The 12121-nt window shown below is 40.3% G+C and overlaps 1 protein-coding gene across 1 annotated transcript; it reads right to left on the bottom strand.

The window, feature by feature from the left end:
* Positions 1 to 476: 476 nt before the first annotated feature.
* Positions 477 to 11005, bottom strand: LOC147854827 (uncharacterized). Its single transcript, XM_087330948.1, has 7 exons — positions 10484 to 11005; positions 6764 to 6877; positions 6481 to 6651; positions 5412 to 6365; positions 4782 to 4907; positions 2976 to 3146; positions 477 to 2786 (listed from the first exon to the last, which is right to left on the bottom strand). Exons 1-7 carry the CDS (start codon positions 10970 to 10972, stop codon positions 915 to 917), a joined length of 3897 nt encoding a protein of 1298 aa, XP_087187074.1. The 5' UTR covers positions 10973 to 11005; the 3' UTR covers positions 477 to 914.
* Positions 11006 to 12121: the final 1116 nt, after the last annotated feature.

Below are 12121 nucleotides of genomic sequence, written 5' to 3'. Positions count from 1 at the left end.
CAAAGGCTACAAAATTGCATAAATAATTGCTCAATGGTTCACAAAATTACTTCTTAAACAGAACCTTTAGCCATCAATACAAGGAGCTCTTCAAACATCGAATTTCAGTATTCAAATTTAGAAAATCGAAATAAAATAAAATCTGTGTTGTAATGTAGTGGGCATTGGTGTTGTGTAGCTATCAATGACCAATCCCCCTTCAAGCTACGAGTTACGATGGAAACTCAACTTAAACCCTAGCTTTATTTTTAATTTAACGCAAACATGTTTGGTTTTAACAAATGTGTTGCATACCTTCCATGTTCCTATAAGTAATGAAAGCTTCAATATTAGCCACTGAAGATTTCTATTTAGATTATTCTTCCACATCTTTTTTGAATTGCGTGTATTATAAACTAGTTTATGTGTATTATAAACTAGTTTATATATTACGTATATTACGAATTACCTTTATGCATGTATTAATACATCCACAAAACATAAGGTGTTTTGCATTTCTGAATATTGTCTCATTCAGCATCTTATCCTATACACATTGAATGGAAACAATGTAAAACAGCATGTTGTGGTGATGCATTTTTGGCCTCTCAAAGTCACTTCTCATATCCAAAAAAGTTATCCTTGTAATAATTTATCGGTCATACAAAAAGATTTGGTTCAGCACATCTGGCAGCAATGAAGTGTATGATATGCCACGCATTTCTCGCAGAACTGCAACATAGCTATTTCTACGAGTTATATGAGATACACATGTAATTTTGCGGTATTTGCTTATTCATAGTTTAAGGGTGGTTGGTTCATTAGCCAAACGTGGGTTAGGAAAGTGAGCCGATGAATATGTTTGAATGATCTCCAAATGACAAGACTGACATTTCTTTTGTTGTTACAAGGTTGGTCATGTTGGGAAAGGCCCTCTATGTTCCCATACAAGAGTGTGCTGCAGCACGAGTCGGGTGAATGGGGAGAAATCCCGAGAATCTAGAGCAAGAAGGCGTGCTTAGCTTGAGCGAGAATTTCTTGTCCCCTTTCTTTTCCGTTCTCCAATTCTGACCGTACGCACGCCCCAGAGCTTCGATGAGAAGCTGGGTGCTGAGATTGGCGTCTGACACGGCTAGGAGGTCAAGGTCCTTCTCCAGCCGTGATTTCATAGGGTTTTTCTCCATCACATGTCTATTCGGCGGCAGGACACTGTCGGCAATGCATTGCAGGAAGGCCTCGATGCGCCGAATCTCGACCCGGATCGTGTTCGATGCTTCCACGTATGGCCGCACCGTCTCATTGTATGCCTCCACAGCCGCAACTCTGGTCTTGTGCTCGAGCAACGACGATTGGAGTTTCTCTGCATTTCTTAGCCTGATCTGCTCGATCATAGCCTTATGTGCTTCTTTCACATTGCTAACCGTCACCTCGTACTCCTTTTCCGTCCTTGCACAGTCTTCCTTCCATTCCACTTTCTTTCGCTTAACTATCTCCTCGTTCTCTTTCACGACTTGCGCCACACACCGTTTAAATGCAAGACGTCTCTCGGCCAGCTTTACATTCTCCTCTTGTATCCTAATCTGCTCAGCTTCAAACTCCTCCATCGCTCTTTGTGCAGCTTCCATGTTTTGTTTGTCAATCTCTCTACACTCTCTCATCCACGCATCACGGGCTCGCTTTTCATGTTCCAAATTCATGGCATTGTAGCTCTTAAACATCTGCTCATGCTCTGATATAGCTCGGGTCACCTCTGCCTTATGGGCTGCCACAGCTTCTTCTTTTCGCCTTTTCATATCCTGTAATCGTTGTTCCAAAGCATGTTTCTTTCTTGCATTTTCTCTTCTTCTTTCCTCACACTGGTTTTCAAATTGCATCTGTGCCTCTTGGAAGATCTTCAAATTTTGAGCTTTCACTCGCTCCAGCACCTCTTCGTAAACCTTTCGTGTTTGAGAGAGAATTGCAGCATTCGACTCTCGAATGATGGAAACTGCCGCCTCATATTCCTCCTGAGCTGCTTTGTTTATCACTGCTATATTTTCATCAGCTTCCTTCTGCCTCCTGCGTACATCCTCTAATCTCTCCATGTGCTTTCTTTCGAGTCTCTCTACTTCAGCCTCATAATGCTCCCTTGCCAATTGCATGCTTCTTGTATTTCTCTCTTCTACTTCTTTCAAGTCTCTCGCAAACTTCACCTTCGCATTGATCACAGCATTCTCAGCATCTTTCCTCGCCCTTGATGTTGCATCTCGCCATTTCAGTAGATCTTCAACCATCTCTTTGTTTTTCTCCCTCACCTTTTCCAATTGTTCTCTCCATTTTTCTTTGGCCATCTCTACTTTCACTCGGTTCCGTTCTCTTATCTTCGATACCAGCTCTTCATATGCCTGTTTAGCATTCAACATAATAGCTGCATTTTCATTCCGAATCTTCTCGACCTCTTCTAACTGCGAATCATTCTGCTCAGCCATCTTCTTCTCGTGACTTTCTGCTCGGTACTTCAATCTCACAACTTGATACTCACTTTCTACTTCCTTATAAATATCTTTCATGCTCATTTTATGGCCAGCTGCAGCATGCTCCCTTTGATGATCCTCTATCCTTTGTTGGGACCAAATCACATCATCTAAATCTTCGTCGTTTATCACCTCTGAAGACTTGTTAGGACTGCCCTTCGATTCCAGTTGTAGGTATTGCCCTCCTGTCACATCTGACAGCCGTTTCAAGAACCGAGTCTTCACTTTGTTGGAGTCCATGCCAACTGCATAAATTGGAATAGAATCTCTCTGGATTTGGGCTTGCTTTAGTATCTACAAGGGCATGACAACCAAATAATTTCTCAAGGGAGAAACAAATATCCTTTCAATACCAGCACAGAAGTAAATGCTCACAACAAAACAAATAATTTCAGGGAGATCAATCAAATAGTGACCTTCCATATTCCTGCAGGCTAACCAAGTAACATGGTATTTATGTTTTTTCAAATTGTAACAACTTACAAGTACAGGCTTGTCAGATCTCCCTTCAGTGAAAAGATAGATGCAATCTGCTGAAGTACGACTTGTGGCAACTTCTAATGCCTTCGAGAGATTTGTTGTTCCTGCGGGTCGCCACCTTGATACCCAATTCAGTGCTGCATTGATTGTTTCTGGGGTATTAACTCTCATTGGCTGCATAAAAGGAATGTATCAAGGGGATGGCAAATTGAATATAGGAAATTGCTTGATTGTGTAAGCTCACAATACGTGCTTATCATTTATAATCTTTGATCCATCCAAAAGAGCATTGTTCATCTTACATGGCGAGAGATGTGATTCATTGAAATGAAACCATATTAAGATTGAGAAAGGAAATTGAATTTATTGCATAGAGAGAAAATCATTGAACAAGATTAGGGAATTTGAAAACTTGATGAATCCATTGAGCCATGGAAGAACATGCAAGCTTCACAATTCAACAAATAATGGAGAAGGCTGACCAGCGGTAATTTGGCCAAGCTTGCTTGAGCTTCAAAAGCATATAGGGAATCAGCCTTAATATTGGCAGACATGATGCAACAGCAATCACACATCACTGACTGCTTCCATAGGACCGCACCTCTACTGACAATGTGCTAGGAAGCCACCATGAAACAAGGAGAGGAATGCTGACAACAGAAGGCACAAGAATCAGGATACATGGGACATGGGCCATAACAGTCGCATTTCATGGGGATCATTGCTCGCCATGTCTGCTCTGCCCAAGGACACTCAAGATGCGCTTGGTGAACTTCGTCATAGCCTCTCTCCACCTTATCAACCTGGATACTACATTCCTTTACTACTACTTATCCCATACATACTAGTTATGCACTTCATGCTATTAAACCATCTCGGAATCATTCCACTTCATGCATTAAGATAATTATTATGGATCTTTAGGAAACTTAGAGCTTTATTCACCCATATTTGTAATCATGATTAGGCTCATAGGCCAATTCTGGACTTGAGTATGGTTAGATCGTCAGCTCATCGGTTCATTGGCTCTTCTAGATACACCACAAGGTAAGGTTGGAAATTATACTGAAGAAACTATCTCTCATGATCTCTCTCATTATGAGGTAACATGATTAAAGTGTCTGTCGAATATCCTGAAGCTGTCAACATAAGGACAGGGTGACTTACAGCTTGGTTAGCCAACCATTGAAGCTTGCTTTTCCCTGATCAATAGCCCTCCCACTAAAAGCGAGTGCACTCCAAGCAAATTAAACACATAATGCCATTTATGTGAAAAGTCCATTCTCACATGCTTGCTATTGGCATATGGCACAGGTGATCCAATGTGTGCCTCCTTGATCTTGCACCTTATACTTTGATTAATGCAGCATTGGATGACCTTTTCTCATACATATTCTGCAAGCCTCTAATCTCTATATGCATGTGTAAGACCTTGTGCACATCAATTTTCTGACAGCATTGCAAGAAACATAAATTATCTGATAACTCTAAATTGGAAAGGATATGATATGCCATGTTATGTTCCAGAATCTGCAATAAACATGATCATTTCCATCTGCAATAAACCCGATGTTTTTCAGAAACTGCAAAAAACATGATGTTTTCCAGAATCTGGAACAAACACAATGTTTTCCAGAATGTTCAATAAACATGATGTTTTCTAGAATGTACAATAAAATGTCCCAATAAAGTTTTCTTCTAGAGCACAACTAAAGGTCTGTGGTTACTATGTAGAATCCCCTAAATGGTGTTATTACTAAATTAATAAATATAGAAAGCAACAAGTTATCCAGTAAAATGGAAGCTCACCTCTAACTGTCTCCTATATCTTGAACCTGCTGTTTGTTTGTAAGTATAGGAATTTTCAATGTCTCCAAAACTCCAAGCATCAAATGAGTACATGATTATGTCAAAATGGGTTACTGCAATGTCACCCTGCAGACGTCAACTGGTCTTGTTAGAATACAAGTCGGTATACCTGAATCTTCAATACATTAAATACATATGAATTTATTAGATTGTACAGCATGATCTATGTACAGGACGTTTAAACTTTATGCTCACAAACAGAGTTGAACTTAGAGAAAATAACTCTGAACTATATTCATATCTGTCTTTGGAAATGAGAATTACATGGCGAAAGAAAACGGGTAAATTACAGAATGAATATAGTAAGCTCAACATCATAGAAGAATTACAACTTCTGTCATTGTTTCTAGAATTCCAGAAGTTTTCAACAAATGTTTGTTATCTAACCCATAGCCGTTTGTTGGCCTGATAATCCCAAAGATTCAAACTTATCTTTGACTTGTCCCATAAAAGGAAGACAGGTGATGGTTATTCTGGAGTTGCACACGTCCTTATCTCATTGAAAAATGCTGGCAAGTCTACTTATTCTTTTTTCCTCACAATAAATACTTCAAAATAAGAAAAATATACCTGGCCACCTGGACTGAATAATGCTTTAAGACAATTTTGCACAGTTTCAATTCGTTCTCCTGCCATTGCAGCACTACAATCAATAAGAAACACTGGACGATTTCCAGCAATCCATCCAAGCGGAGCTGGTGGCTTTGGTGGTTTCCAATGTGGAAGGCAAAGAGGGGCAAGTGGCACACCTTTCGGCTCTTCTTTAAGAACTGGGTGTTGAAAGGGTGGAATGGGTTCTTCAGGAGGCAATTCAAAAGGTGGTTCTGGTATGATTTGTAGCCCAACCAAAGAGCCCCCATCCTTAAAATCAGTACTGAGAATCAAGGATTCAAATTCAGGAAGAGGAAAGGTGGGAATGCTCGGCATTGGAAGGGGCTTGGCTAAACATGGTTCCCGCCTGCGTTGACCAGGTACAAAATGGTGCTTATGACCATACTTGCTGCACAAACCATCACAAATTCCTTTCTCATCCTTCCCGAGTTCATAATAGGAGCTCTCACATGGTCTCGGTTCAAGCAGAGGTGGATGGAAAGGTTGAATAGACTCCCGAATAGGAGGTGGTATAATTGGAGATGATAGGTACTCCGGCTCTGGTGGCAGCTCTGTTAGAAGAGGTTCCACCCACTTTGGCAGTGGTTCTTGGGGTGGAACTGTAAAAATTGGCAATGGATCTTCTTTGTATGAATCATAATCAATGCTAGATTCATTCTCAATAAACATTGGCATGGCAGGTAATATGAGTGGTGGAACCTTCAATGATTCTGGTAAAATTAGAGGTGGATGCTCCTTGGGGATAGGTGATTTAAATACAGAAGCTGGGTAATCATTGGGTATACACTCATCCTGTTCACTTGGGATAGGTATGAGTCCTGAGATAGGGTATAACTGTGGCATTGGTGGCATAGCTGGGATTTCCAGTTCTGGGTCTTCCTCCAGCCTAGGTGACCTCCATGAAGGCAACTCCTGCAGAAAGTATTCAGCTCAATTTTTAAAACTAGTAGTAAAGCAGCTGAAAACTCAAAAATATTATTTTCGATCCATCAAAGTGAGCTGCTGCTGTTGTTTTCAAGCGTCTTGCCTGATAAAATGTTGGGAGAATCTGACTTCGCAATTTCTGCAATAATTTTCTCAATTTTTTAAGTAGGACACGCAGCTGCACATTGAATTGTCCATGGATTTGTTGCCCATTAGAAAGAAGGAAATGCCCGAAGCCATTCTCACAATATTTGGCATGAACCGGCTTGTCCGTCTGTACATGCAAAACATACATAAATACGTACAGAGAAAAGAAAGAAAGAGTAGGTATCATTGAGATTAGAACCCTTAAACTTCTAATTAAAAAAATGGCATTGATATCTTACTGAGCCAAATGTTGTGTGTGAATGAGCAAAGTAAGTCCAATTATGCAGTAAAATATCCATGAGATTGTCATCTGATCTGTCTTCACCTTTTCTAGCTTGTATCTTTGTCTGCACCTAATGATAGATGGCATAAAACACATTCATTAGGATAATGTGCAGTTTGAAATATAGTGGACAGAAAAATCATGTAGCATGCCCGTTAAAATATTTTGGAACCAAAATGTCAAATACAGAAAGCTTTATCATGAAACTCAACATAAAAAACAAATAGAGTGTAACTGAGTTTCATGAAAGTGATCATGAGAATCTACATGATAGGATAAGAAGGTGAATCTGTTGTGGTAGTTGAAGGTCTTCTGTTGCAATTTTGTTTGGGATGCAGATCGAAATGATGGCTTTCAGGGCACTAATCTTAGTTAAAACATACCAGAATTTGAGCAATAACTAAATTAACAATTCTCCTGAAAATGGCTTTAGAAACTCATATTCCACAACGAAGGTTTGAAAACAACATTGGCATATAAAAGGCCCATAAAGGAAATACTAACAAGTAGAATAGAATAAGATATTACAGATTGCTAATAATGCTATATATTTCATAGTCCCCAGTTTTTCTGTGTCTTGAGCCCCACTTTACAAAAATGCTCTTCACAAGGTCTCAAAACAAAAGCCTTTACTAAGATTACTATGGAGTTTAATGCTAACAAAGGGAAGTGGCATGAAATCTAGTGCAGGCTACTGTAGTCTGTGGTGAGAAAGATAAAAGATATATTAACATCTGTTAGAGGCCAAAATCAGGCTCTGAGAAGAACGATGAATACAAATATGGGTGAATTCATGTTATACATGTTGAAACAAAAATAAAAGCTTTGGGTTTCCTAAATATCCACGATAATGATTTTAATGCATGTGGTGGAATGATTCTTGAGATGATTTCCAAGCAAGAAATGCATAACTGATACACATAGATGACTAGTGGTGAAGTGATATGGTATCCAAGGTTGGTCGGTGCAGTGGTGCGAGACCACAACAAAATTCACTAAGTGCTAGTATGGCCCACGTCGCTATCCTAGTAACAGTCTCCATTGTTGCATTATCCCTCTGCTCACTCTATGATAATGCCTTGCCACATTATCAGTAGAGGTGTAGGCTTATGGAAGAAGTCAGTGATGCGCACGGCAGTTGCATCCCATGAGGTAATATAATATAAGGGTTGATTTCCTATGTTTGAAGCTCAAGCAAGGTTTGGGAAAAGTTTCACCAGCCTTCTCCATCATCTATTCAATGTCCCTCACTTTCGACTTCTTCTTCATATAAATTGCGAAGGTGTTCAGCTCCAAGTAAGTGAAGTGCTCATCCTACTTCAGTCTCTCACTAGTAGGAGGAAACTCTGATTTGCCCTATCGTTTTGTGAGCAAGGGAAGAGGCTTTGTTGGTGTGTTCCAAGTATTTTGGGTATAGAGCTTCTATAGGCATTGCCATGATACCTTGTTTTGTTCATCATTTTGGAGAGGTCTAGTGTATCAGAGGCCATTGTTGTTGAAGCCTTTCATCACCCGTACGTCACATGATCCTTCTCCTTGTTCTATTGTTCCCATTTCCTTCGATGCTTCTAATGCATTATGTGTAATTATTTGAGGTGACATGGTTCGAATCTATTTGATTACGTTCATGTGTCTACCATCATGGGCTGGCAATTCAGTTCTGGAGTTCAGCTCCGGTGATCTCATGCAGTGGAAGCTTTGCTATATAGGGTCATAGAGACATCCCCAATCATGTGTTTAAATGTGAACACTGGATAGACATAGGAATCCACTACTTCAACTTGTTCACCTTAAGGGTGAAGCTACAGAGTGAAAGGATATACACTGGATTTGGCCACATGTGTGCTTGGCCATGAGAATCTCTATTATGCTGGAATGGATATGTCAATTGCCAAAACAAACAAAGTAGTTATATTTATTGCCATATTCCACAAATGAATACTTGAAAATCCATGGTGATTGTCAAGTAGCACATTTTCAGGACACGTAAAACTTTCCCAAATAAAGCAACAAACTCTCGACTATGAAGAAGTAATTAAATATGATGTAACTTGTGAGTAAATATGAGAGAGCAAGCATGGGATCCTCGTGAGGCATCATGTGTGTGATGAAACCCCCTAGTGGGACCTCAACCATTGTAAATGGTTTGTAACTATATTTGTCATATCAAAATCTTTTTCCAAGAAAAACAGAAGAGATTTCAATCTCTGCCAAGAGCATTTTGCCCAAGTTTTCAACATGAGATTGAGTAAGATGAAGCATGAAAATAAAGACGTGAAGTATCAGCATACACTAAATCTTCACATAATTGTGAAGAATATTAGTTCGCAAGGTTGAGGAAGTTCCTCAAAACAAAGGAACATCATAAAAAAACCCTAAAACGGCCAGCGAAACCTCCAAATAGCATGGCGTAGCAGCACATATAGAAAAAGAAACAAGCATAGGATGCAAGATCATGGATCGTCGGCAAGGAGTAATTCCCAAACTAATGCATCTAAAATCATGGATAACATGTCAGAAGAGGGCAAAAGACAAAAGTCCCACCACTGCATGTGAGGATGATTGGATGGAAGGAGGCAAATAGCCACACAAAGATGCAACAAGGTTATGCCACAGAATAGGAGTAGATACTGATCACCATTCATGAATGCATTGAGTGTAGGGAAAGATGCCACAAGAGAAAAGAGTGTGATCCCGAAATTTCCAGCTTAAGAAATCAAAAAGGCTTTTCTTGCCATCAAAACACATAAATGAAAGCAACAGAGATAGTATGGTGATAATTACAAAATACTGATCCACACTTCCTCTCAGAATATACTATTTCAGAGCCTCACTGAGAGATGAATAAATAAAAGCATGTACCAGAAAAATAGAGGAGGACATTTATAAGTTATTGTTTATTGCATGGACGCTTAGAGGATGTTTCAAGATCCTTGTACATCCATTCTATTTAAATTTCCTATGAATTGCCATGCATATGTTTCTCATATGTACCATATACCCAACCAGCCATCAATTTGACTACCCCTGGACCTCACACTTCAGAGAGTATATAGTATGCAGTGTGATACACAGGCTGCAAACTGGGAATCCACCAGACCCTGATGGTTTAGTAGCAGAACTTTTCTTCCCATGCACAATCTACATTGGCACCACTCTTCGCACATATGTTTAATCATACGGCTGGATCTTCCAATCACATTGTCAGAAATATCATTCCTCCAATCTTAAAGATATGATTTTTTGGAGTCTGAGAATTACAGAACTATGATGGTTTGAACTATGTGTACCAAGTTGTATGGGTCACTCCTACACCATGAGCTCGACAGATATGGTCACATCTTGATATTTATGAAGGCAAAGATAGGAGAAAGTTAACCTATTGTTGCTTTGTGGACTCACACAAAGCTTTTGATAAGTGGGTGATTTTCATCTGCTGAATTTTAGTTATTGCTGGTGTAACTCCACATTATGACATCAATCTAAACCAAGAGAGTGCAGATTTTCCCTAATAGAATACATGTTCACAAAATGAAAACCAATCAAAACCAAGCTTCCCTTCGGAGTGTGTGCTACTAATACTAACATATCTTTCTTTTCATTGCTTCAAAGATGGACAAACAAAATTTCCAAAGGAGTTATTTTAATGAAGGGCTTTGGAATCTCATATAGATACCTCCTTAATCTCCTGCTCTGTGTCAATAGAGACCTTCCTTCTACGCAAGCCGTTAAGAGATTCGAGGGTACGCTCGCAAAGTCTTGTGTTTCGGGAACCCCAAATGGCATTAATAATCTCAGGGGCAAGTTCGCCTTTTCGGGGCTTCTTCAGTGTCTTATTGTCTCGTATCTCTCCGAACTTGACTGAGAGCCAGCTCCATCCTTTCTCTGTCTGGCTCACTAATCTCACATTTCTGGATGTACGCGAGACATATCGATTGTTGGATGTAGAGGCTTTCTTTTGTCTTCTTGCATTGCCAGTAGTCATATTCTGTAGGCGCCGGGTGGTTGATTGGCGTGGGGACCGCCTGACTTGCTTTGCATAATCCAGTGAAAGCTTGGTAAGGTCCAGTTTTGATAAGGGGAATTTTGCTCCTTCCCATCCCAATGGTATCTCCTTGTCAGTGTCTTCTACATCAAGCAGGGTAGGCCGCGGGGGCGGCATCATAATCCACAATTTCAATTTCAAACACTGTACTTCGCATCCAAATCCGAGTCGCCAATGAAGGAATGCCAGACTCTTCTCGAGAGAAGGTACCAATTTCACGCGCTCACATTCGCATAGAGTCGATTGAGGCAGCGCATTCCGGAGGAGGAGGAGGAGGAGGAAGATGGTATTTGTGGGGTGGGGTGGGGTAAGGGGAAGGATTGGGATATGTCTGATGATTTGAACAAGCCCTCCTTCCCCTCCCTATCCCATGGGTCCCAGAGCAGGTGGGAGAGGGTCTCAAAACGCGCAGAAATGGGCGTTAGGGGAATGCAGAGGTTTGGGGAAGGCGCCATGGCAGGGAGGGAGGGAGGGAGGGGGGAAGCAGAGCCATGGCCATGATGGCCATGGCATATGGCTGGCAACCGCCATTTCACACGAGAAACAGAGAAGACCTCCCTCCCTCCCTCCTCTGCTTCCTCTTCCTCTCTACCTGCTCTCTCTGTTCATGGAAGAGAACACACACACACACACATACTAGAGAGAGAGACACACACACACATACATACTAGAGAGAGACACACACACACACATACTAGAGAGAGAGAGAGAGAAAGAGGTCATGAGTTCAACCCCTTACATTCCACCAATGGCATATCAATATGTATGTATGTAAGTTAAGAAAATATTTTATGGTGTAAAAGAGAGGTGTGGCGCGAACATTAACCACTACTAGGGTAAGTTTGTTAATTTCCGATGAAACTAGAGAAAGAAAGAAATATATATATATATATATATATATATAAAAACGTCTCTTAAGAGGCCAAAATGGCCTCTAAGACCAAACTAGAGATTACATCTTAAGTTTTGTCTCGGTCTTTGAGAACAACAAAGAAAAATAAAATAAATATTCAATATAATAGTAAATAAGATAACAAGAGACGAGGGAATCTTGCTGTGAGATTCTCAAATTAGATATATTGTAACTTTTGTCTTCGAAATATCTCTAGCATTGGTCAATCCAGAATAGAGAGGTCTTCGAAGCGAGGGAAGCACCTGCGATGGCGGGAGAAAAATGACCTTTATTTGTCGATGACAAGGGTGCTAAGGTCATGGTCCATGGGGTTGGGGCCTACGTGCACGACAAATTGCTATTGCCCGATCTATTGT

The sequence above is a fragment of the Azolla caroliniana genome, unplaced genomic scaffold (genome assembly GCF_043228905.1).
Source record: "Azolla caroliniana isolate FFs.n. ecotype wild unplaced genomic scaffold, voAzoCaro1.0.p SCAF_15, whole genome shotgun sequence".
Taxonomy (NCBI): Eukaryota; Viridiplantae; Streptophyta; class Polypodiopsida; order Salviniales; family Salviniaceae; genus Azolla; species Azolla caroliniana.
This window is presented reverse-complemented; position numbering and strand designations above follow the sequence as displayed.